Source organism: Pavona decussata, unplaced genomic scaffold, assembly GCF_977016875.1.
Source record: "Pavona decussata unplaced genomic scaffold, jaPavDecu1.1 SCAFFOLD_119, whole genome shotgun sequence".
In the NCBI taxonomy this organism is placed as follows: domain Eukaryota; kingdom Metazoa; phylum Cnidaria; class Anthozoa; order Scleractinia; family Agariciidae; genus Pavona; species Pavona decussata.
The window spans coordinates 1,041,966-1,069,566 of record NW_028145533.1 but is presented as its reverse complement, the minus strand read 5'-3'; the positions used below and the strand labels follow the sequence as shown (position 1 = coordinate 1,069,566).

Sequence of the window (27,601 nt, the reverse complement as noted above, 5' to 3'; positions counted from 1 at the left end):
AATGGATTGGAGTCTTTTCAGTATTTTTTTATGTCTTTTGTTTTTACCGAACGTTTGCTCAGCCCAAAGGCAATAAAAGTGAGGGAAAAACACTTCTCTTCCAAGCCACTTATAGCTACACTACATACTCAGGTTACGTTAGCTGGTAAAAAATATGTAGGACTCTAACACGCGGCATTCTCTTGCATGGAAATGTGATCAGTAAATAAATATTCTAAATCGCGCCAAGCGTGCTGAAGCCCCCGATATCCGTTAAATGATTTGTTATATGCAAATAGCTTAATTAAATGAAAGACGGGATTACTACCGTTTTGGTTAACTCAATGATGTTGATAGAAACTAATCTGCCAATGTGATCATATTGAGCAGAACTGTTATCTTTGTAAAGGGAAAATATTGGATTATCATCGTTTACAAAGGTATGTGTCGTGAACACTTTGGGAAGAGAGTGTAGGATTGAGTGTTTGATCTGCAATTCACTTTTTTATGTTTCTTTTAAAAGACCTCTATAAAACGCGTGCAATCTCGACTACTATCACTGCAATAAAAGACATAGGAGTTTGTTGGCAGTGGTTAAATGCGTTTTTTGTGCCTCTTAAAGTTATAGCCCCGGGCTGCACGGCTAGCCACAAACAGGCGCTGACTGTAGACTAGGGCCGACAGTGGTCAAGTGGTCAAATGGGGGAGTGGGGTGGGGCGTGGGGGAAAAGAAACAGGACGCTCAACGACGAGTCATTGATAAAGGGTGTACGTATTAGCAGTTTCCGTTATTATGGGAGACCGATATCGGCAATAGCGGGATTGTCCGGAATAGCAGGGCTTCCGTAATCGCCTGTCCTCAAAGGCACACTGATGGCGAAGTAAAGTTCGTGGTACCTAGAGGGACTGGGAGGGAATTGTAGGGGCGGGGGTGGGGGTGCGGGAAGGGAACACACATGGATCGGAACTTTATACCCGTTCCCTACTCCTGCTTAGCGGGGGAGGGGGGTTACTCAACCCAAGCCCGATACATGTGCTGCCCAGGTACAGTATCATGTTATAATGTTTTGCTGTAACAATTAGCTTATGTTATTGTCTCCCCCTTATCTCCAATCGAAGCAAATTTTGCCCAAGAGTCATTATCTGTGAGTGGACAGTCCGTTGTGCCTTTCGAAATATACCGTGATATCAGCCTTCATTTTTTTGGTATCATGTTTCTTCAACCCTGACCTCAGTCTACTATGACAAAATAATTCACTTGGTCTTCCTTGTTTATGTTAGTTGACTTCATGAATCAGTTTACAGACAGACTGTTTAAAACAACATTGCAATCGGTGGAATGCAAGGTTAAGGTTCGAAGTTGAAAAGCAGCTACCGTCACGAAAAGTATTTACAGCGTACCCTGTGCTGTCTGTGTCCTACCCTGCGAGCAGAGTCTCCTTCGATCTTCCTAGATAAGTCTTCCCGACTTATCAACCACCAAAGTTCTATCTATGAACAACCAGACTGGAAAACTTAAACTTATACTATACGCACGATGAAGCGGACCGAAGAGACCAGGAGACCGAGGTTAGAGTCCTCGCCGCCGAACGATATCTTTACACAGTATATCTATTTCCCATAACTCATTAATAATCCACGTTAATAATCCATGACAAGAAATAAAGGAGATCACTACCGTGAAAGAGGTAGATGGGAAATGTGATTTTAATTATCATAACATGTGGTGAACTTTTGCTTTGAATATCTCCACGAATTATTAATGGTTTCAGCTTTATCAATCACTCAAAAGAGGTTTTGATCCGATTTCCAAACACCTCGAGGTTGGGCAAAAAAAACTTGGTTGGGACTCTTCCTTTTTGCAATCCACTTTTAGTAGCTAAATAAAGGGGTAGGTTTTTAGGGTGTTTTTTTTTTCATATGGCAATCTCCCCTCCCCCAACCCTCCGGTCAGCTAAGCCGCCGACTGTTATAAACGAGATTAGTGTTCGACTTGTGTTGACAAGAGGAAAAATTATTCAAATTTGACACTTCTATCATGTCTATAGGCCCATTGTAATCGAAATGAGGTGTTGTCAGAAACACAACAACTCCCTTGACTGAGCCTTCCGGATTAGATGCTAAGTTCTGCGGTGCGACATTAGTTTGAGTTCACTTAACTTCTATTTATAGAACCTAAGCTCTAGGAAATCTCACGTCTAAGCGGTTATTTTTTAACTTTGTAAGTATTAAACTTTTGTTGTTATCGTTTTATTTTCAAATAGGATAGTGTCTTTTGTCTACATTTGTTATTATTTCACTCTTCATCCAGTTTGCCGCTCGCAGCAAATCCCGAGAACTAGATCAGTGTACTGAGAGACTTCCTTTATATATCATGCAATGTCATTTAATCGAGATCAGATCGAGAAGTAAGGACCTTTAAATATTAGCTGGGTAACCGTGATGGCCTTGTTGCAGGGACAAATATCTTCTGTTCATATGGGAAATTTCAGCCCGGCTATCGAGGTGAAAAAGGCGCGCTTAGTTCGCTTTGGTCTTCTCTTCCCGCTGAAAAAAAATCCTGCAATCATACAAAGTTTTGCAATCTCCACTCGCAGCTTATTAAGGCTTAAATTATAGGCCATTCTTGATTGCTGCCGGTAATCGTGTGTGGAGATGAAGTTCAGCCTTCAACTTCTAGCCCGGTTACCTAGACTACTCGGTCGCAAAAACCGAGGTCTCGGTTACTGGGCTGGTCCGTCTTCCCTTGTGAACACAATGAAATCTTCACTAGGGAAATAGTGGTGTACCCTGCGACCAGAGTTGTGTTCAAAGCGAGATCTTGGAAACCAGTCCAGCCCGATTTTATTAGACCGGACTTATGATGACGCCCTTGTGGTCGCCGGTTTATTCTTTAGCTGAGTTTATTCTTTAGCTGGTGAAAGAATTGAAGAACTGGACATACTTAGAAGGAAGGGAAATGAAAAACGGGTTCTTATTTGGCTCGAAGACAATCGGTTTACACTAAACCTAAAGAAAACAAATAGTATTGTATTCAAATCACACACAAAACAATGGGAGAGATTTGTAAACATTGTATTGAATGGAAACCAAATAAAGTGAAGTCTAGCAAGCGCACGGAATTCCAAAGAGTAATAGCTGATGAACCAATTAACGTAGAAATATCATATTAGTTATGTTACAAGCCAAAGTTGCAAAATTAGTCATAGGGATGAAATTTCTCTTTGAGTCACTCTCACTGCTGAAAGCCCCGGCTACACGAGCAATTTTTATATGGCAATTTATGTGGCAATTTTTATTTTTTATGTGGCAAATAAAAATTGCCACATAAAAAAATTGTCCGTGTAGACGAGATGCCATATAAAATGTGACAATTTTTTCAACGTCATCTGTAGAACCCAGTCCCTACAGTCCCTAACATTTGCGCATCCAGCATGGCGCCATCTTGCTTTTTCCCTTTCCATGGTCATCTCCGCTGTGCGAAATTATTACTGACGCAAATTAACAACAAATATTTGTCGAGCCATCTACACGGGCAAATAAAAATTGCCACATACAGTTGCCACATAAAAATTGCTTGTGTAGACGGGGCTTAACACACAATTCTGTCAGCCGCAGAGGCAGTCTCGTGAACTTTCATTATCAACTTCAGTGATCTACAGTTCTGTCTTGAAGGCAGTCCAGTTTGTGGTTTATAGCACACAAATTATCACAGAAAACAAATTTGAATCTGAACTATATCGACCTTTTTAAACTGTTTTCTGAAATCAATTTCCAGACGATGTTTAGTTTAATTTCTCCAAGAAGGAACAAGACTACGCTTTCTACATTTTCGATGTTCTGTACCGGCTAACTGTTTCAACGTTTTAAGAGGCAACCATTTGTTGTCCTAAATTTTTCATTCTTTGATCTGATTAATTTTAATATTACGGGGATGTTACTACGTTTTGATCAAATCTGCACAAATGTTTGAGCAAGAACCTTGCTCCAACATGAAATTGCTCTTAGAGCAACAAGACGGAAAATATCAATTAATTTCTTGAAGAAAGAACAAGCCAAACTCAGTTACTAGTGAATTTTCCCAGTACATAGGGAAATAACTTGAAAAGATTGCCCAATTTTTTTCAAGTTGCAATCCAGTTCCATCCTCGACATTTACAGCAAAAGATAACTAATTCTCGTTCCTTTTCACTAGAAGAGTAACTGTTAACAAAACTGACTGTTATTTTAAAGTTTCCATTCACAAAAATGTTTAATGGCTGTTTAAAGAGGCACAAAAATTGGTGACACTGCCCCTTTAAGCAAAGATCTCTTTTAACACAATTCACACAGCTAAAATCGGGTGTCACTCAACTCGTTCTCAACATGAAGTTGGTCGTCGTCGAGGTTTGTCTTTTGAGGAGAAACCAGGTTCTCTCCAGTATCGATTCGTAGCAATTGGTCCTCGTTATTTTGATAGGGAGGAGCCAAATTTTCTTCTCCATCCTGTTGGTCTTTGTACTTTTCTTGAGAAGAAGAACAGTTGGGCTTCGTTTTGTCTTCTGGTTCATTTGCAATACTACAGAAGCCCAAGTGATCTACTGCCTCGTTACTTGGTGAAACCCAGTTTTTTAAATGGCCTTGCTGTTCTGAAGGCATTTGTCGAGAAGAAACCAAATCCTTTTCAATACCATCTTGCTCTTCTCCGGTGTCCTCCTGATTTGCAGGACGTTGACGAGGAAGACCATCAAATTTATCCTCATCGACTTGCTGGTCTGCTGAACTTTCTTGTTCGGACAATAATTTCTTTTCTTTGCCATCGTCACATGCTCCACTTTCCTGAGGACAGACCGAGATGCCTTCGCGATTGAGTGCTGCACTGCTTCGTGGAGCTGCTTCTGAGCCATCCTTGTTTTGCCGGTCTACTACTTGTTCTTGAGGGACACCAAAGTTGTCATCGTTGTCTTGTTGCTTGGCAGCCCTTTCTGGAGACCCTAGCGGGTTCTCTTTATTTTCATCTTCATGTCTATTGCCTTGTTGTGGAGAAACAAAATTGTGTTTCATTGTTGTACCAGGCTTTTTGTCACTGGAGGTTCGAGGTCTTCGTTCAGAGGAGGAACGGGTGGACTTTGTGGACGAAAAGCTAAACAGCCTTTTCATCCTGGTGGACGCTTGGCGTGCATTTTTCTTGATCTAGTCGAGGAAAGAAAACGCTTCATTTAATTTGTATTAACGTTATCTCTGCTCAAGGGCCCGTGTGAACATGAGGGGTTATATTTGAGGAAGGCTAACGGGCAACCCTGATATTGTATCTTGCATTGTTTGTTTTCATAGGTAAGAACACGTTCGTTTCAGTATTCCAGTCAGTCTGACTGGTTGCCCTGGTAAAATAGGCCAGTTTCACTTCTAAGTGGCCAAACCCACAAAGCAGGCCAACCGCACTCCAAGGAAACAGGCGTAATACAGGTAAAATTTTACGACCATTCAGCTAGCTCTCGGCCTGGAAACTTTTTATACAAACGTTATGCATAGGGCTTGCAAGTATCGATCGGTCCTGTAAATAGTTTTTACTCTATACTAAAAATGTCTTGGAGCGATACCGTTATTAAAGTTGTCTTTAACCCAGGGATCACTTCAATGAACATTTAACACTCCTATAGAGCACAAACTGACACTTACTTCTTACAAACCCAAGCAAACAGCCCCTAAACAATGTCAATAAATAACGCGCTTTTAAATACAAAGGACAAATTTGCAAGCTACAAGTGTAAACGTTTTGTTGAATTGGCCCCAGCAGTCTCAGTAATCTGGCTTTCGTAAGTTGTCCTGGTGAGGGTAGTTTTCGACAAAGGACTGTTCTGTTGGTAACATTGACTATCAATGTTCATGCATGCCTTCAACAGGTCAGGACCACTTTAACTAGAAGGATCATAATAGACAGACTCAAAGTATATTCCAATTAAAGCTAGTAACATCCCAGAAATAATACTTACATCGTCATCAAAGTAGTATTGGGCGATCAAAAAATAGATTCCCTGTAACCAGAAACCATATCATTAATGCCAGAAGTCCTACTTTTCCGCTATGGGTTTAACAGGAGTAAGAGCGAAATAGAACGTTTTTTCTAAGGTCATAGAGTTCAGTGAGACTCGTTGTGAACTAGCTCATTTACTAGGATATAGTCAACTTTTTTCCGCTCAGTTTTCAGCCTTATTTTGTAGATTTGCAACGGCCGTGTGTAGGAACCCACTCCTCTTCTTTCATCCTTTCATAACAATAGCCCATGGATTGTTGGTTTCTGTAACCAAGGCCTTATCGGGGACAGCTGGGTAGCCCATCTCGGCAACCTCCACCCATCTCTGAGATATCAGTATCGTATAGTAGACGAGAAAACCAGGAACTCCGTCTCGTACTCGTTGAATTGCGAGAAGTGCGTGGGTTTTTAGCTTCCCTTTCAAGTTTTAGATGCGGAGGTGAATGAGATCGACAAGGCCAGTGACTAATGCCATCCCCCTTCCCAATGATTCAAATATGTACACTGAGGTAGATGTTTAAGAGAGAGATTTGTAAGGAAGGAAGTACAGGGTGTATAAATAAGACTTTACCGATTACTTGGGCCACTTCTCTACTAGTCAGATTAATTTGAGTTGTTACATCTGTGTCAGGGAGCCAATTGAGGGCGTTAAGAAGCTTCTTAAAAGCTCTATTTTTTTGGACCCGGTTATCACAAGGAACCATTATTTTCAGCGCTAGGGTTATCTTTATTACTTTCACATCCAAGACGTTCCCAGAGCTTCATGGTGGCACGCCAGGGGACGTAGGGGACGTAGTTCCCGGTGTTGTGATCTGGTCTTTGTGTGTATATTCTCATGGACTGGGTGGGTAAGTGCTCGGAGATATCAGCCGCATAAGCTACTCTAAAATCTGAGGGTAAATGAAGATATGATGACGATGATATGATGACGCCAATCATAGCGTGTGTTTACTCATATCCAGAGCTAATCTGTATATAGTTTCTAGCATTTGCAAAGATGTGAAAACTCAAAATTCTCATACCTGCGTGGAGTTGACAACAGCAAACAGATACTGGAATGTGAGAGATTTATCATGGATGGATATAAACCCAAGGAGCCAGGTCACGCCCAGCAGAGGCACTAATATCACTATTGTTTTAAACGCCGCTCTAAGTATAAAATGAGAAAGAGAAATGGTGTTGATTAGGGAATACGGCTGAGGCCACTTAGATTTGACTAACTTGCTGACTGGTTGATTGATTGATTGATTGATTGATTGATTGATTGATTGATTATTTCATTGATTGCTTAATTGTTTGATTAACTGACTGGCGCCTGGATGATGATATATACTGACTGACTGACTGACTGACTGACTGACTGACTGACTGACTGACTGAGTGACTGACTGAGTGACTGAGTGACTGACTGACTGACTGACTGACTGACTTGACTGACTGACTGACCGACTGACTGATTGATTGACTTACTGACTGACTGACTTACTGACTGACTTACTAACACTAATGAATGAATGCAGGAAGGAACAAAGAAAGGAAGGAAGGAAGGAAGGTATCAACAAAAGAAAAAACGAACGAACGAATAACGAATTATTCGACGCTAATAAATTTAACCTAACTAACATCCGACGAGACATGTAGGCATAGAAAAAAAGTACCTTATTTCAACTTGGAGGTCTGACATTCGAGTGTTTTCTCCGGGTTTAACTTTGTAACGAGCTCTCCGTACAACGATCTTTATAGCCACCAAGAGGACAGTTAAATTCACCTGCGCAAATATTGAATAAAATAATAGCTGGTATGATGAATATGTCCTTACTTGTGTTTCTGTGGGAGTACTATCGGCTAATAGTTACCCCGTGGAAATTTTCATTAATTTCATTGATGTTGTTAGCACTACATTGTGATGTCTTCTGTGATGTATAATTGAACAGAACCACAGCCAAATGAAATATTTTTGTTTAATACAATGCCAGCAACATTTCTTTAACCATCGTCACCGTATAATAAAATCGAGTGTATCTATAAACAGACAAAAAAACTTTTCAGTCTTTCAAGTAAATTTATAGATATCGTAGACGTCAAATTATGGCAACGAGGAGGCACAGTTAAGCTAAAGGAATAAAGAGAGTAAAGATGTAATTCTTGGCTGGTTATACTTGAGTTAAACCAGTTAATTTTGTGTTCTTTCCTCGTATTTGTGGTATTACTTTTCTTAATTTACGTTGCGCGTTAGAGTGGCTTTCAGCTGAGTGTCGAAAGTAATGTGGTAATTGTTTTCGTTTTGCCAGTTACTGTGCTCTATAACTGGTTGGCAAAGTTCGTTCACTTCCAGGAATGAAAAGCCATTAAACCAAAACCAATCAATCGTGGCTTGCTGGCACGAGCTTTCCCGCGCTTGGCCCCGGTTACATGAATTTGCTCCAAATTCTGATTGGCTCATTGCGATGATTACGTCTGTTATGATTGGTCAGAGTAATTCGGCTTTGGTTTTGGTTTTGCGTCACCCGATCAAAAACCGCTCTAAAACTAGGATAAACAAATATGTTGATCATGGCACCTTGACATGACAACAAGGCGAAAGGTGGGATTTATATAGCACGAATTTTTACTAACTGCGAGAATGCAAGCCACAGGACCAGCAAACGCCCAAATTAGCTCATGAGAAAGCCAGCAACTGCAAATGAAGAATACAAAAGTGAGACATTCTCCTCGGCTGTACCTTCCTTCTAAGTTCGACTGCCCACCTACAACGCATTTACAACATCGGAGAGGTTTTCAATTGAGTGTGGAAAGTAATTTCGTGTTGGCTTTGGTTTTGTCTTGTTACACTCTGATCTATAATTGCTTAAAAGAAACCTCCCAATACTTTGTCAACCAATAAGATGTAAATCTTAATCGAAAATTAGAAGAAAATCTCCCTTTTTGTCTGACAAAAGCAAGAATCTTAAGAATGCCAGCATCGATATCTTTCTTAATGGTCCAGGGGGCTAGCCAACGGAACGAAGAAACACATTGAGAAAAGTTCAAGTGATCAGTTGTACCCTCTCCACATTCAAGAAAGAAACTGCTTGCTGTCTAGCTAGAGGGTTAAAGAACCATTGTCACTAGGCACTGCCTCTATTATATTAGCTTCTCGGTGATAGGCGAAGCTTAAAGACTTCATGACTCATAATATAACCTGTGAGGCATAAGCAGTATCCACAGAAACTACCCAATACCTTTTTTGAGTGGCCATGCGTTAGGATTTCACCCATTGTCTAAAAATAAAATAAAATGAAATAAAAATTGAAACTGAAAATCCTTTTTGTGACTTACAAGTTTTCCCTTAGGTACTGATGGCGGAAAATACTGGGTATTACTGCTACAAAAAGCGCAGGAAGTCCTACAAGGACAAGCAAAACAAAACGATGTTAGCAATCACACGCCCTTACCCGTCCCCACCCCTCCTCCTTCAAAAGTAGGTGGTGGTGATGGTGATGGTGGAGGATGGTGGGGAGGGGGGCGGGGGGTTGGCATCTAGCTATGACTTCTAAGTGTTTCATGTTAACCTATCCTTATTCTCTCCTCGCTTTCTTAGCTGTTTTTTTCTCAAGTGTTCCTTTATTCCGCGTCTTGTCCCACCTTGATTAGTTTGGTAACTATTTGCGTGACAAGCCATTCATTCTGTTATTTTCAAATAAATTGTTGTTGTTGTGTTTAACGATGAAATAAAGTTGGGTTATGGCTTTTTCTAGTGTTTAAAGGGATACGTTCTGGGCCTTCAGCTATGGCAGGCCACAGGATGGTGAGGACGTTACCTTGCCTTAAACACAGACTTACCATGCATTGTCTGTATGGAATACTGTGTTTTGAAATAGCTCTAAAACAGCCTTCTAAATCTAAAGACAAGGCTGAGAGGCTTTTGAAACGGATTAAAGTAGTATAAACACGTGAAAAAATATTAAGAGATTATTTGGCTTAATTGTTCTGGTTCTATTTTGTTGATTTGATGGACGCAAACGCGGCAGTTTCCAGATTTAACGTTTCACTCAAGTATGAACTCAATCTCGTGATCTCGTGAAAAGAGACCTCAGGCTCTTTTGCCAGCGGTTACCTCTCTCTTCAGGCGACTAAGCACTGGCCAAAGAGCCTGAAGTCTTTGCACATGAGATTGGTATTATTTCCAGTTTTATTTAGCATACAATAAAGAGGTCTCAGCGATCGCAAACAAGTGTGTGCCATAATGGACTCACCCCAGGCAAACAGACAGTAGATTCTCAGTTGGCTTGTAACACGGAACACCTTCACCAATCCACGCAGAAGATTCATTCCTTCCACCAACATCCAGCAAAACGACGCCAGTTGAAAATAATACAAAAGAACAGCAACGGCAAAACAAGCTTCCTGTACGAACACCATTGCGAAAACAAACAGAAAGGATGAGCAATGTCAGCGAGGTGACCTGAAGACTTTCAGGATAGAGCATTTAGTTATGTTATAGTGTAAAGTTCTGAGAAACACAAATGAACGGGATTGAAAATCAGTACAATAGTAATCTATACACGCTTCAAAAAAAGCGAAGAAAGATTTCTGGGACGAAATGCAATACTCTCTCCCTCAAGCTTGTGTTACAGAGTAGACAAAGGTGTATTTACATAAATTATTTTAACATTCTTATTATGGGGGTAACGTACCCCTTCATGCTCACCTTAATTCTCACGGCAAGATAGGCGATAAGGAAAAAGAAAATGGCGAAACTCTCTGCCGCTGCAAGGTTCATGTGGATAGACGAGGTTTCTGTTTTTCGTCTGCGTACAGTTCCATAAAAGTAAAAATAAATACATTTTAGCTCGGGCGGAACGCAACGGCGAGTAGTCAGGTAAGGATTCGATCAGAAAGCTAATTAAAAAATGGTTGCGTTTGGTCTGAAATTGCCATGCTCCAAAAGGTTATCCATGTCCGTTTCGTTAAGGTACCGGTTAACGGAACCCAGGGAAGGCAGGGAGGGGGAACTTGAAGGCATGGATCGAAGCTTTGATCAGCAAAATCTATGGAAAGAAGTCTTCAGTTTACAGGGTATCAATTTAATATTTTCAGAAATAATTCATGGGGTAATTATTTACATACAAACATCAAAATTCCTGTCGTGTTTGACTGATTTCAAACTATCGGTCAATAGGTGGTTTGCATCGCCGCCATGTTGGTGGACAAAACAAAAGAAAATTTGTTCACAAAGTGTGCATAAAAATGGCAGTGAACTCCCAGAGGAGAAAAATCTTATTGTTCCTGTCCACCAACATGGCCGCCGTGACGTCACACCATTTCCGAGTAGCTTTAAAACCTCATTACGAAAGCGAGGCTAAGTGCAAAGTTTCTGCTATGAAAATTAGTTTTCATTCGTATGCAAACAAAACTAATTTTCGTATGAAAAGTTTTGCACTTAGCCTCGCTTTCACAGTGTGGTTCACAACAACTCGGAAATGGCCTATTAAGTCAGCGACCTGACCTTTGGGTGGAAGCGAGGCTGGAGACCTTTTCGTACGGAAATACAATCTTCTCAGCATAAGAACAACATGACTCTTATATGAAAATCAATGAGGTTTGTATCAAAACATGTACAGAGTGAACTCCAGCCTCGCTTGTTCTCAAAAGCCAAGCACACAACTGTAAAATGGGCTATTCGCGTGAATAGACTAAATAAAAGGAAATCGTTTCATTTATAAGTGTCAACTGATATTTAGTGGGGATCGATCGTGGGTACTACTTGGAGACACTATCCAGATCCAATTGGAATTTGGATATTTTGCTTCTAGAGGAAAGGAGAAAAGAGTGGAGCGCCCGGTGTAACACCTCTCGGAGCAAGGACAATCAAAACTGAACTAATATGTGAGTCTGGCAATCGAATTCGAGCCACATTGTTGGGAGACAAGTGCTCTTACCATTGCAACATCCCTACTCGCCTTAGGCTAGATTTATAAAACGTCGAAAACCATGCTAAACCCTGTTGGAAATGTTGTCTCGGACCATAGCAAAACGAAAATGTAGATCAATTGAGATCCTACCTGAGAAAGTAAAGTGTGCACAGCAAAAGGATATAGCAGACGAAAGCCACCAGACATCCTACGATCGATATCGTAGTTAACGCCAGCTTATGATCGACAGATATGGCATCAGATTCCTGTGGAAATGACATTCTCTTTTCTATGAGGTATTAAAGTAATAGACTGCATGTTCAATGGTTTTACCGGCGTATTAAACCCCCGCAAGATTTTGGAAGAAGACGAGAAAACCTTGCGAAAGGTTTCGAAAGCTTTTCGAGTGTTCTCCTAATATCCCAAGAGGGTTTATTACGCTGGTAAACAAATAGCGGAACATGCCGTCTACTGCTTTTATAAAATAACTTCAATGAGTTTAACGGTATAATAAACCGCGTTTTTGACCAATTAGAACGCGCGTGATATCTAGCTAAGTTCTAAGAACATTTTAAAACCAAGAGTACGGGGTAGCTTTTTCTTGAAGAACTTGCTATTTTATTGATTAGCTTCGTTGGTGCGGTTGATGGTAAGGAAGCGAACGGCACATCTCAGTGTAGTCCATCCCTTTTGGCGTTCTCTTTTCCCTAAAACCTGGACTCCACCCTTTACAATAATGTAAAGGTATCCATACTAAAACCGAAAAAGGGCAAGTATCGGTAAATGTCTCAGTCATATCGTATCGATTTGGGATACCGGTATCGGTCTATTCTTATAATGAAGTATACTATAACTTACGTAAGCTCCGTGGACATCCATAAGAACAGCAAAACTAGTCATGTGATAGCAGTGACACTGAGTACGCGAGGCGTCATGGTGATGTACAACGCACCCATTTGATGACCAAGATGGTGGGCTGTTGGGAAAAAATTCAGATGAAAATTGTTCGCGCAGTTTTCCTTCAAGCCATTGGAATGAATAATTGAACACAGTTTTCTTGATGAAAGTAACTAAGACCCGATGTAATCCCCGCAGGAGGAACAGCAGAACCTATCCAAGATCTGATTCATTCCTGGCAAGATTCAATTTAGGCTCGATCCTCGAATCCGGCTTTCCTCCCCGGGAGAGACTGGGGTGAGCGTGGCCTCATTCCCGAACAGAGGCTGGTAATCGAATTTTTGTTTGGTCGAGGCTTGCCGTGCGAAAACAAAGGTTTTTATTCCCCCGAGACTCAACATGGCCGCCGAGTGATAAGGGTACGGCTATTAGAAGAATGCATGGGACGTAGGCCTTTAAGAATTGTTTTAAGAAGTCCCAAGAAAATTTGGAACATTCTAATCGACGAATTTGTTAATTTTGTATCAACGGATGTGGTCTCCTTGCAAAAAAATTCTGAATCACTATTTTTTACAGCTGTTTAAAAGTACTTGTACGATTTTGACGACTCTATCCTGGAAAACAATCAACCTTTGTAACTCTGACTCACGTAGCCTTACCCGATCCTTTGTCATCTTGTTTTCAGTTCTTCGTTACGGTAATTATGCATACCAGCTTTCTTCTTTTATGTTTAGAGTGCGCGCTATTTATCTTGTTTACTCTGAAGCAGATTTAAACTTTTGTTTCTGTCGTATTGTGTTGTTTTTCGTATATTTACAATGGCGTATGGCGAATACCAGCTGCAAGGCCTTTAAAGAAATCAAGAAGAGGACATTGTGAAAAAGGTAAAAAAAAAAAGCAGAGAACTATCTTGAAAGCTACTTAACCACGTCCGGCACAGAACACGTTCTCGACTGGTTTTGCCTGTCTCTTTTTGTTTATTAATCTGCAATTAGAGAGGTATCAAACCCTTTGACTATTTTAAAGTAAAGCTACTGAGCAAACACTTTTTTTTTTGGTTACCGTGCAATGCATTTGTGTAATGCGAATACGGTCCATTTTGCTTACACAAAAATTTATACTTACTCGGTTGTGACATCCAGAAAGACACAAGTTCGAGAGCCTTTAGCTTTCGCCTGAAAGAAATTCAGTTGTTTCACGATTAGATACACGCCCCGGTTATTCGGCATGCACCTAACTGTAGCTTTCTTAAGAAAATAATAAGAGAAGCAGCGCCTTTTTCATGATAATGTTAAGAATATGTTACTGTTACGTGTTTGCTTGTGGATACGCGGTGGTGTAGTGGTTACCGCTTCAGACTTTGAAATCATCGGAGGGTCTGAAGATCGTAGGTTTGGTCGTTCGAGGTTACATTGCTGTGTTGTTTCATCCGAGAGGAAACTTTATTCCACATTGTCTCTCTCCACCCAGGTGTATAAATAGGTACACGTGACATACTGGTGGGGGTAACCTTGCGATGGACTATTATCCCATCCAGGAGGAGTTTAAATACTCCTATCAAATAGATGAAAGATCCTCGCAGTTAGTACGCAACTTAAGCAGTTGCGAAAAGAAAGCCTGAAAAAAATTCAGCCTGAATTTTTTTTCAGACTCTCTTTTCGCAACTGCTTAAGCTGCGTACTAACTGCGAGGATCTTTCATCTATTTAAACTTTCATCCGCAGTTCAATGTATGATGTTTCATATATTCATATTCATAAATACTCCTAGTTGCTTCATTTTACAGAAATCGGGATAAGTCGATCCGAGTGCGACTTAGTAGTACTAAGTAGTATTACTGGAGATAGTTAATCTTTATTACAAAAGTGTTTTTGTTTGATGTTCCCTCTTAAAACAGTCGCCTACCCATCAAGTCTTTGCTTTTTCCAGAAAAACCATTACGTGACGTGTCCCGTGATCTATATTGCAGCTTATTGTGCTTACAAATGTTCAGGATGATAAATCCTTTCTATCTGCCAAATTTGGGTTCAGTGTCATTCGCTTTGTTAAAGTAAATAAACCATTATTATTCATGAAAGCCCTTTATCCAGGCCTTAAACTGCTTGAGGACTACTGCTGCTTCTTCTTCTTCTTCTTCTTCTTCTTCTTCTTCTTCTTCTTCTTCTTCTTCTTCTTCGTCTTCTTCTTCTTCCTCTTCTTCTTCTTCTTCTTCTTCTTCTTCTTCTTCTTCTTCTTCTTCTACTACTACTACGACGGCGACAACGTCGACTATGTTCGGGGACACTACATCCACTACTACCTTTTCTATAGCTGTTCCTTCTACCGTTGCTCATGCTCATACGACTACTTCTTCCGCACTTTATTAACTCGTTATAGCAAGAATCCCACCTTGTTAACTTCTGAGAGATTGATCACAACAGGCTCGCTCAAATTGTTAAATTTGCTTCCGTTGTTGAACAAGATGGTGCTTGAAATAATCCCGGAGCTCAAAACCCTGTTGAGGAGAGCAAGTAGGAAACCAGTAATTCAGTTTGATGACTGTCTTTCTAGTCACTGTAGTCACTACACTCTAGTGCGCCAGTCAACAACAAAAGGGCAAGGTGCACCGAAGGTAAGCGCGGGAACTGATCGTTCTGATCCTGACTGGTTGAGCTGACACCTTGGTTTTATCTGATTGAGTGGTCATAAGAAGATTTTTAAACAAGTTGCGGAGCTCTAAAAGGCGATAAGGTCAAAGGCATAATTTTTGTAAACAGGTCAAATAGATTGCTTTTAGTACGAATCTGGGTAGACTTGGAGGAAATCAACAGCCCTATTAAAATTGGGTAAGGCTGCAACGGCTAGAAATGTCGGATCTTTCGTATACGAAGATCAGTACAGTATACTTGAGATAATAAATTATAGACAACAAGAACTGAGCTTTACGGTTGTCCTTCCGTCCATACTTAGAATTCATTATCTGCTGAAATTGTCTACGCACTTTCACTTACTATTTTATACTTGTATCCTTAAAAGAAGCCACCTTTTGTTATTTTCCTTGGCTTAAAGACCAAATAGTTTTTTTTCGATCACTCTGAATAACGAAATCCTAAAATTTGACTTTTAACCTTAAAACATTGACCGGCTTCTTTCTCTTCTCGCTTTTTTCTCTTTTTAATCTTTTTTCTTTCGTTGAAGATTTGATGTTAAAAGCCCAGAAAAATAAAACAGTTTAAGATTTAGTTGTATAAGACGAAAACAGAAAAATTTAGCTGATTTGATTATTATCCCCTTAGTTTCCACTGGAGAATGTTGCACCTATTATTTCCTAGACTATTCCTGAATAATTCATAGCCCTTGACTAATGCCAAAATGTAGAATTTATGTGGGATATATCTGCTACCATTTTGATTTGGAATCTTACAAAGAGGCAAAAATGAATTTCAACGATTTACCTTTTGGCTTGTGGATCCGCTGATGCACTGACGTTTGGGAGGAGCAGGCTTGTGATGGAGACACCGTCTGTTTAACAAAGAACAAAAGCAAGTTTTCATTAGCTATACCAAGTACTTGGTTTGCATTTCAAACACGTCTAATATTTGACTGAATGTTCCTTCTTTGAATTAAGTATGAGCCTACAGTGGAATTGCGTATCAGTTGTCAGCTTTCGTAGGCGCTATTACTAGTAAGGCCCATTCTTTCCATGAACAAATGCGTGGCACTAAGGATAGTCGAGGTCAAGTCAAATCAGCCTTTGTTACTTCTTTAACAGTTGCCATCATCATCATCATCATCATCATCATCATCATCATCATCACCTCTTCCTATTTCTAGATGCCACAGAAAGCTGGAAGGCAGCATCTTTTTGCTCAGGTTTTGAAAACAATGGGAAGGTCAAACATATCGCAGATGTCATAGACAAAAAAAGAAGAAAAAAGAAAGAAAGAAAGCCGCACAGAGATCTAAACATTTCTTGCTGATGCTATAGCCAAAATGGCTCCATCCTTTTTGCACATTGAAAGATAGGCAAAGACTTTACCCTTTCCAGAGTCAATGACGGCACCTAATCGACCTTCTACTTCAGCTATGTTTAAAGACCCGGCTTACTTTGATCCAGCTGAGAGTGGAACCCTCCGGTCTGAGTGAACTTTTATTGAGTTAGTTTTTGGGAAGAAGAGGGAGGGGAGAGGAAATGGCAGGAGAGGAATGATAGGCAGGAGCAAGAAAGGAGAGAGGAGCTATAGATGGAAGGAAAAGATGGAAAGGGGATGGGGAAGAGAGGAAAGAATGAAGGGGGAGGTGGCAGAAAAGAATGCCACACCACTTGTTTTAGAAAAAAATATAATTGTTAGTGTATTTACAGTAGTCACCTGATTGCTGTGCTCTCCATATCAGGGAAGCTGGCAGCTTGATCTTATCGTTTGTTTTGCTGTCTTGTGGAAACGAAACAGATTCTGTTCGGTTTTGTGAAGGCACGGGAGGTAATATATCCACTCCAAGAGCTGTCAAAAAACATTTAAACAATATGTTTTAACTACTGTCTTTCACAGTATCTGGGTTTAATCAAGAAAGGTGTCATTTATATATGTTAAATGTGGGGTTCACTAAATTATCAAAGTAGCATCAAAGTACATAGTCGCTTTGAGACTGCAAAAATGTTCAGCTTTAAAGTAATAAAAGGAGATTGTAAGGAGGGGGTAGGTATGCATCACTTCTATTCTAAGGTTGTGGTTTACCAACCGGTTTGGACAGAAGTGGTAAAAAGACCAGGCCCCGGTTGTTCATAGGGCAGATAACGTTTTTCAGCGGATAAGTCGCTATCCAGCGGATAAAATGTATTTGTTGGAGTTAACATTTTGTCCGCTGGATAGAGTTATCCGTTTCTTGAACAACTGGAGCCCAGCCTATGGTGTGTTGTTCTCTGTGCTGGGGCCTTACCCTTTTGTAGGCAAGTAAAAGTAAGATGTTAGTTTGGAGTGGTCTCCAACGCAGTGGCTGTATTGGCTAATGTGTAATTCTTAGTTTAGAATGGGCGCTAACGTACTGGCTGTATTGGCTGCTGTTGTTATTCTTAGAAAGAATGGGTGCCAACGCGATGGTGCTGTGTAATTTTGCCACTGGTCCGGCATAGGTAGGCATAGCAAGGACTCTATTAAACAGTTATTAAACTACAGGTAGGGTTGGAGCTTCCAACTCTGGGAGACACCATCGTGTCTGAAAAGGAAGGGGGTTTCTGCCAAGAAATGCTCCTTAAAAGGCTTATGCTGTTTTAGTTTTCAAACTCAACGTACAGTTGTTGAGTGAAGGGAAAGGTCTAAAAAAGATTAAGAGAACTCAACTGATATCTTACCCAGATTGCTTGTTTGTATTTGGACGCTTTTTGGTTCAGTTGTATTCCCTCCTCGCTTCAATCCTTTGACTATTAACTCCCCAATCTTCTCGCTCATCTCGACCACTGTTGATAGTTGAGCGATGGACTGAAATAGATAACAGTAATGTTGATATAACACCCTCAGTGTTTTATAAGTTTTATAATCACTTTAAAGATTTTCTTTGATTTCAAACGATACCCATAACTTTACAGCATGGATGACCAATCTTGTCACCCTGCATTAGTTGTAAAGGTGCGAAATAATGCCACATTATTTTCCAAAAACAGAATCTTTTACGCATCAGGTCGCAGATGCATGATTTATAACAGAGTAGTATTAAACACAGACAGCATTTGTAGTATAAACTGTTTCTAGTTATATCTCCATAACGCCGCTCCCTATGTCACGCACTTGCGTTATTGAGTTATAATACAAGTAGGATAGGGTACTAGACAGTGTATGTCCTCGAAAAACTTACAGATGGAAATAATACAAAAGACAAGAATAAAATAAGTAGATCCAAAAAATGAAATTTTGAGATTGAAAAGTCGTTAATCCTCCGTCAACAGCCTACGAATCTGAAAGCGAAAGCAAATCCTACACGTTTTTGAAAACAGAAATACAAAAAACTTGTGCACTACTCACTAAAATTTTTAAGAACATTGTAGAAATTCAAGCAGTATTCGCCTTCTCTAGGCACTTCTCTCGCGGTTTTAAAAATGTATATATTTTCGGGAAAGGAATGTAGACAAATATACCGTTTCCTACCTTAGTACCTTAGTACCTAGTTAATCGCATTACGATACCCTTGAATATAACATTGTCCTTACGTTCTTAAAAACTTGGAAAGATCTCGGAAATATTTTCCAAGATTTTTGATGTTACTGCATTGAGTTTTTTAGCTATGTGCATGAGAAAAACGTTTTAATTCACCGCTGTCTTTGATTAGCGTTTCCGTGCAGTAAAATACCTGGGGTTCTGGTTTGTCCTGGTTGGAATCAAGAAGATTATCCAAAAATGTACCTAATTCCTGCAAACAAATAAATAACGTTATTATAATCATGACGCTAAGAACTACACTAAATTTGTTTCCTCGGTAAATGCTTTGGGCTCGTATGTTCAGTAGACTGCAAAACTGATGGTATCTCAGAACTCAGAAAAGATTTCTTAAAGCGAATTATGCACCTTTTTGAAAATGAATAAGAAAGAGATTTAAGAGCTGCCGAGGGGTGACTGACTTGAGGTGCTCCGCACGAGTTACCTATCAACGATTTTTGCGCTTTTAAAATATTTCAATTACTTGAATTTTCTTCGATTCTGATTCGTTTAAAATGATCACGTGGTATGCTAGTTCTCGTCCTCGGAGAGATGCTATCAGCGCATTGTGTGCATCCGCCAAAAATACCCGGACGGACAGTACTGCTCGGCGAAAGAACAACCCATCCATTCTTTCAAACGTAGCGACCGTCTGTAAAACACACAGGGAGAACTTGAGAAAATTGGCACATGTTTTCAAGTTGCAAGCTACTTCCATCCTAGCCATCTGCAGCAAAGTATAATTAACAATTATTCCACGAGCGCGCGTTGGATATGAGATGATAGATAGCTAAGCAGCGTGGCGCGTAGCGCCGAGTTGGCTATCTATCTATTCTACAAGCTATCTATTCAAAAAGCGCAAGTGGAAGCGAAAGGCGAAATTACTTTTGTTCCTCAATTAAAGGCCGTCCTAATAGTCTCTCTGTATATATCTAACTCTTGGTTGACACAAATGTAATGAAAAAAGGCAACGAGATCAACAACAACGAAGGCAGAAGTCTGTCGTAAGTTACCTTCATTTGTTTCTCAGCAGATTCATCGGTAAGAGAGACCCCCTCCAGTGAGCTAAGTAGCTTGTTAAGCTTTTCGATAGTTTGATTAAAGGATGGTTTCCTTTCAGGAGTTGACTGGAATGGCACAAGAAAGACAACAGAGTTAATTATTACGCATTTATTAGTCATTCTGTAAAAAATTAGATATTTGAATTCTGTTGATAGTTGTGCTGAGGAATCAGGCAATGTTCGAAATTAAAAAAAGCTGCAACCTCGTACGGGGCAAGTGATAAATTCTGCTGTTGCAAAAATGAACCCAAACAACACTGGGATTTCTGTCGATGAACTTACCAATGAAGGGGTAGAAGTACTTTCCTGTTTTGTATCACTGACGCTTCCTGCAAAGAAAAATAGTTCACATTATAAGATTGGTGTAAAATTTAACAACAATCTTTATTCGTCATTTGAACTAAAAATAATAGAAAAAAAAGAGCGATAGTTCTACAGAAACTTGTTGGTGCCTGAGTTCGCTATAGACATAACAAGAAATCATATCCACGTGTTACCAACGAGGTGATCATGCCTCAGGCGAATTTCGCGCGCGCTGCTCCACTATCTGTCGGCGAAAGAAGAATTTCTTGAAGTCTAGTTCACCTAGGCCGGGACTGGATGATTAAGCAAGTGATACACGGTTGAACATTCGTTGACCGACAAAAGTTACGACAGCTTAACTTTAACAAATGTTTCGAAATGCTAAAACAATGCATGTGGGTGGGTGTGGGACTCAAGCTCTATATTTGGAGTTCTCGTTGGAAGGTCAATTCGTGACTCTGTTACATAAAAACGTTTACCGAATGATCCTCCTTTCACACACATAAAACAAAAAGTGCACCCTTTCTTACACCCCAAAGTCAAATCAAAGACTCTTCCGCCTTATTTTTATTTTGTTCTGGGGCAGATGTAACCGTTGCGTTACACACAGATGAACACTGTTGGTTTCTCATACCACAGCAAAAGTTCAAAGTGTGTGCTATGCTTCTCGGAGACACAGGGACAGGTGGGTGGGTTAGAAGGAAGTCAAAACGGGTAAGTTTGCAAGAAAAAACGAGCGTTTTTGCAAAATCAATCGTTTTGACTTCCTCCTCACCAACTATCTGCCCCTCGGTCTCCATCGATGGTACTATGTGGCTGATTGAAATACCTGTTGGCTGCGGCTGTGGTTGTTGTGGTTGTGTTTTACAGATGAATAGTTTTTTCGTAACACATTTCCCTTCCAGTTGCCACCGGTGAACATGATTGTAGTAAATGCAGTTTCCCGTGCCTTGGGTGGGGGCCGGCTCTATGCCTCGAAACCAGTTGGTGTAGTTGAAAGGTTGATTGGTAACCCATTTCCAACTGCTATCTCTGAACCTCAAGCCAATGTAAAATGTCTCATTAGGCCGAAGGTGTGTCTTGTTGATGAGGTAATCTAGAAAATGGTTTTCTTCCTCGTTAAAAACGGTTGTCAGAGAAGAAGACTCATGATCTCTGCACCACTGCTTTGCGCTCCAAAATGAAAGTCTTTTTGATGTGTCAGCGTAAACGTAGTAACATGAACTGCCATTTCTGACCCAACCATTTGAACAAACAACTGGAATAACATAAAACAACAATAAAGTATTAAACGTCAAGCAATTCAATGCCCACACAAACAACTCGAACTTCCAAACGAGTTCAGGGCCTAAAGCTCTGGGCCCAGAAATATAGGGGTCTAGAACTCCAGGTCCCAAAATGAAGGGGACTGAAACATTGGGGCCCTAGAGTTCCATTTTTGCCAGAATCAATCCATTTGTCGTGGCTCCAAGTGAAGAGAACAGAGAGGTGTTTGGGGTACCAAAAGAGGGACGGGGGGGGGGGGGGGAGGGCAAGTAGGTAATTTTGGCGTAAAAAAAAAAAAACATGCAAAATGCAATCGGTCTGATTAAATGTACTTTCCTATCCGTGTCGGATGATTGGATGAATTGGATGATCTGATTGGTTTCAAGGGAGAAACAGAGGCTAGCGTTCATGTTACCAAAATAGCTACCTAACGGTTATCGTCTTTCTAAAATGAATGAATGAACGAATGAACGAATGAATCGAATGAATGAATGAACGAACGAGCGAATGAATGAATGAATGAATGAATGAATGAATGAATGAATGAATGAATGAATGAATGAATGAATGAATGAATGAATGAATGAATGAATGAATGTGAATGAATGAATGAATGAATGAACGAACGAACGAACGAACGAACGAATGAGTAAAAATAGCCTTTGTTTGACCAGAGACGTGCATTATCTTCATTAGAAATGTTGGGTTGATAACAGTTAACACAGTCCATCGATCACACAATATATTTTTTCTATTTTATTATCGAGTCTGTGGTTCTAAAACGTTTCTGTCTGAGGCCGAGTTTTGTCTGACGAAGCGATTTAGTGAGCCTCGTTGACAAGCATTCCGAAAAAGGATCGACGTTAACGAGTCAAAAATTGACAAAAATCGAAAAACACGATTTTCAGGTGATATTTACACCATTGCCAATACCTAGTTTAAATTTTAGAACATTCGTGACAGTTATTTTCATTCACGCACTTCCTTAAGGTACAATTACATTTCATGACTCAATGTTTGACTACAAAACTAAAGAGGTTAATGACAGATAAATAGCTTAGTAGGTTAGGGTTAATCCTTGGTTTAATCCGGCAATTTATCAACACCACGATCGAGACTGGAGACACATCGACTATCGGCGCTCAACTCCGGCTTGATTTTGTAACATTAAGCTACAATAAAGGGCATTTTTACTTCTCCTATGAAGGAACTCAAAATTCCAGTCCATCACAGGATACCCAACACGAGGTGACTAGGAGAGTCAGAATAATACGTTCCCTATGGATGGTCTATGTGGCCGTCGTTTCGTTTCGCTACATAAAACGACTTCGGCTGTGTATCAGTGTAATGTTTGTCTTCACCCAGTTGAATACTCAAGCAGTTAAGGAATATAACTCGAGGCTGGGGTAACCCTAACTAGGGATCCACCTAGTCACTTTATGCTGAGTATCCTGTGATACAGTGTTATAAAAGTTGTTCGACAGCAGGATAACCTATATGTTTTTTATATTATTTTATTTTATTTTTTATTTTAAATAAAAGAAGAGAGAGAATTGCATGTTTAAGGAACCTAAATCAAAATCAAGCTTCTACTTGCTGTAGGCCTAATAACCCTTAATTGGTTGAAACAACCGAGCTTATGTGCATTGCCACAAAGATACAAATGCTTGGACATGATGGTGTCAAACATTATTCAATAACATTTATTTTTATGCCACAAATAGTGTTTTGTTACAAAAAGGAACAAAGAAAGAGGAGAATGGCGGGTTTTTATTAAGTTTCTGTTGTGTTTTTTGTTTGTTTTACATACATGAATATGCGAAACAGCAAGGAGCAATGACTTTTGTAATCAACTAACAGCGAGACATTAACGAATTTTCTAAGATCATGTTTGATAAACATTTTATCACCCATCCTAGTATAACCAAAAATACCAATTTCATGCATAAATTTAAAGACCTGGTTTATATTTAGAATGAAACATTGAAAATAGATTTTGTTAAGAAGGAAGAGTTTATACATCTTTGTCTTTGACACAATTATCTTTCTAGGGTTCTATTCTCAGGTTTTTCCTTAATAGGCTTAAATGCTTGTCGATTGAATTAGAAACAGATCTTTTCCTGTGAAATAAGTGTTGTTTTCGTTTAGGCTTTGTCGTGAGCTTTGCCTCAGGCAATGGCCTTATCTAAAAAAAGGTCTGATTTATAAACTGCCTAACTTTTATTTAAAGCATGATTGAGTTCTATGAATTAATTATGATTATTGACATAAACTGAGTAAGGAGCAGATCTGGTATGATTTAGCTCCTTTTTTCTTCCTAGAAATCTAAATCAGTTCGAACACAAATATTTCAGACGCAAACTCAAACCAAACTCGTGTTGTCAGAAAAAGGATTTTAGCTGTGGCAGCTGGTAAAATGATAAATAAAAATCCGAACTCTTGTTTATTGCAAAATACTTTTATTTAACTTATGCAACATTTCTTCCGAGTTAAATGAAAACATCATTACAAGTACCAAAAGAAATGTTTCCTAAAGTATTCTTACGATTTTGTCTTCAGTACATGCCACGAAACCGGTTTATAAGGGCAGCGCCAACTGAATACCACTTGACCTTAAACTTTGTGACGGAAATCATCGAGCCATTTCTAAAAACCTACGAAAAAGGGATCCTTTTATAATACCCACGGAGTAAACAAGTTCTTTGAAGAAACGTCATTGTAGTTACTCTTGCTGTTTATAGCTTACTTTTGTTGGGAACCGCGTGAGTATGATAATTCATAACACGGAGTTTTGCAATAGATCTGCTTTATAAAGTCAAAGATAATTCTAGAAACCAGTTCACCTATACTATCCAGCAGGTCAAATTTTAAAGATGCCATTAATGTTAACACGATGAGCAATCCTTCAACTGGATATTCATGATAAATCTAAGGTTTACTGAGTACGAGCGGTGGTGGTGTTTCAACGCCGCCGCGCTACCTTAAGTCAGTGCTAACTTACTTTGATTCAATCTTATCAACTCTTGTATGCTCTCCAGTGTCAAACATGCAGATTTGGATTAGTACAATTGACGAGTGCTTTTGTATGCTTAATGCGCGCGAGAATCACACTTCATATCTAATTTTTCCATTCATTTTGTTAGGTCAGTTTGCAAACTCCCCTGAATGTCTGTCAGTTCGCCGAGCGGGGCAACCGAGTCAAAAATCTATCGTTCAACTTTCATCTCGAACTCGTGCCGACTATCTCCAACATACGGAGTTGCTAAGCTTGCGGTGGTTTCAACAGAGATTTTACTTGGCAACAAAAAGTTCAGTTACAAGTTTCAAACGCAAACTTATTAAACTCACCTTCTTGCGAGAAAGCCTGACAAACTCCTGATAGCAAGCCAAAGTACATTGTAATTATTGCAGTAAAACTTCGTAAGTATCGTTTCATGATCACAGATTGAAATAAGCGACTGTAGATGTAAATTTGTCGCCAAAGTATTAAGTTTTCTGCCTTCCTTCGCGACAAATAGTTCAACCCCTGGGGGTTTGCTGCAAACAGCTTGAATCAGACTGATTAATTTAATTCGCCACAGCCGCCTGTTTCGTAGGTCAATAATGTACGAAAGGGAGTTTTTAAAATTGCTGATCTGGTTAAGGCATACCGCCTGCGAGCGTGTCTATAACCATAAAACTTAAAACTCGCGGACGACGAGCTCTTTTCACATTGGATTAAATTTTTGAGTTATTGCATTATCATCATATAATTATAACTGGATCATTCAAGGTTTTGTTCTTCACGAACATTCGAGATTTCACGGTAGGTAACTCATTAAAGTTATTCATGAAATTGCACCATTCTCTATTACAATACGGAATTGCTTTGGCTACGAGCAACGTTTCATCGATCACAATTGTATCTAGCACTTGAAAGCAAGTGTCCTGAACACCTCGTTTCGCGCAAACGTTTTTGGGAATGCTATAAACTGCAAACTTTGTTCCGAGTTCAAAGAGCAGATAATTAATTAATTTTGATAGCAGATAAATCCTGATTCAACGGATGAAATAAACCATTTGGAGTAAATTTTAACCGCTGGATGACGACTTGCCATCTCTGAACGAAGTTATGCACTCTTTGAACAACTCAGTCAGGTTAAGAAACTTCCAAGTAAGAAGATATGAAAGACAGCTACCACACGCGTGGTGCGCGTGAACTCTCGTGTCGCTTCCACGTTCCTCGCAGCTAGGTTTTGTTTCGGAGGGGTGCACAACTGTTTATCGTAGATACCAAATGGTTTGTGGCAAGAATCACAAAATGTTTGAGAGTCTGCATGAGGTTAACTGATACCTAAGGATTGGCTAAAATTTTAACTGTCAGCTGAAAAAGAAAGTTTTTCAATTAACTGATAACTGTCAACTGGGTTGTCTAAACCTTGCCTGATTACAGTGTGAATTTTATTTGCAAATAACTTGCCACGGAACGAGTCGTTAATAACTGGAGAACAAGCTGCTAACGGACATGACTCGGAGATCCTCACAGGTTGTTTCTACAAGCGTGGTATCGATCGTTAGAAATTAAGAACCTGTGTTCTTTAAGTCTCGAAAGTGATTGGAATCACTCGTAAGTTCTTCGGTATTCTTCGGATGATACTCAACACTGACGGGCTGGTGAGAGGGAGCCAGCTGATGCGATACAAAACCAATTGAAAAAAACACGTGAGGAGTAAACGTTAACTGAGAACTGTCATAATTGGCCCATGCCTTAGAATTAGTCGAATTTTTAGTCGATAGCTGAGAGAAATGGCTTAAAAATTTAACAACTCACTTAGAATCCAGAACCCCTATGCAGAACCCCATTTAGTGCTTGCCGGCAGTGAAATGAAGATGATTCAGCGACAAGTATGTACTCGCAGCCAAACAAACAAACAAACAAACATTTGGAAAAAAAAGTGACGTACAACGGCCTAATGGTGCCATCAACAAGATCACAGGCTCAGAAACGAGAAAGCTTCAGTGTGGTGACCTCTGAGCTAAGCGCGACCATTTTTCTCTTCCCTTCCTTTACGGAACCAATAGCATAATTCTTGCCATAATTCTGTCTTAGACGTCGGGTAATGCGTCGAGGTAAACACGAGACGCATTAATCAGGCGAATATATCGAGATTTTTCAACCTCGTAACAAAATAGTAGATTCAATGAGTCAGAACTCGCCAGTTCGAAATTTGAAAAAAAATTGGAGCTATTCGCTGATTTCATTTAAGCCCCAAAATGCTCACGATTTTCCTGACTCGTGCGCAGTTGTTTCTCGTAGTCTAAAATCTTGAGACGTGGGAAGTGCATGATGGGAAGGGAAAACGGAGTCTTATTCAGGCGCATCTTCTCATAGAGGCGACTCGACTGGGGCCATATCAGACTATTGCAAAGATTTTCCCGTAAATTCAAAAAAAAAAAAAAAATTATACGGCAAATGTTTTGTTCGTGTAAATATTTGCTATAGCAAATGTACGGTCTCTTTTTATTTGTCAAAGAAAATTTGTCAAATCTGAAATCTGCTTCACTCGCGTAGATCATAGTCTGGCCAGCAAGGACAGTTTGTCAAAGACTTGTAGAAAAATCCTGTTTTTAACAGACGTATCAGCTACCGCGCGAGTATTGTTAAAGTAATTATAGAACGTGGCAAAGGCAGTAAAAAAGCAAACGCAGATGTATTTTGACACCTAGCTGAAAAGCACTGCAGGCCTTTGCCATGGAGATTGTGGAATACGACCGTGAATTTTCCTCTTCCTTTCAGCCCCTGGATAACGAGTGGCAGCAACATGATGCAAATTAAGTTACCTGTAAAGAAGTTAGAATAATCTGGAAGAAGGTCAAGTAAAGCAGGTTTTCACCTTTAAGTGAGGTCCCGATCCCCTTAAGTTATGGCTTTTTTTTATTTTTTTACTTTTTTATTGTTATTTTTTGGCTTTGTTTTGCTTGGTGATGGGGGAGGGGGAGGCAGGGGAGAGGGAGAAGGAACCTATATAGCCTGAGACGAGAC

At 39.8% G+C, this 27,601-nt stretch overlaps 1 protein-coding gene across 1 annotated transcript; it reads right to left on the bottom strand.

Moving 5' to 3' along the window:
• Positions 1-1,995: 1,995 nt before the first annotated feature.
• Positions 1,996-25,281, bottom strand: LOC146469778 (uncharacterized). Its single transcript, XM_085122925.1, has 20 exons — positions 24,928-25,281; positions 21,143-21,571; positions 20,293-20,339; positions 19,963-20,076; positions 19,104-19,163; positions 18,112-18,238; positions 17,132-17,263; positions 16,217-16,283; positions 15,171-15,276; positions 13,909-13,958; positions 12,745-12,862; positions 12,037-12,152; positions 10,683-10,782; positions 10,228-10,378; positions 9,311-9,377; positions 8,609-8,669; positions 7,651-7,760; positions 7,015-7,141; positions 5,952-5,993; positions 1,996-5,151 (listed from the first exon to the last, which is right to left on the bottom strand). Exons 1-20 carry the CDS (start codon positions 25,013-25,015, stop codon positions 4,312-4,314), a joined length of 2,952 nt encoding a protein of 983 aa, XP_084979051.1. The 5' UTR covers positions 25,016-25,281; the 3' UTR covers positions 1,996-4,311.
• Positions 25,282-27,601: the final 2,320 nt, after the last annotated feature.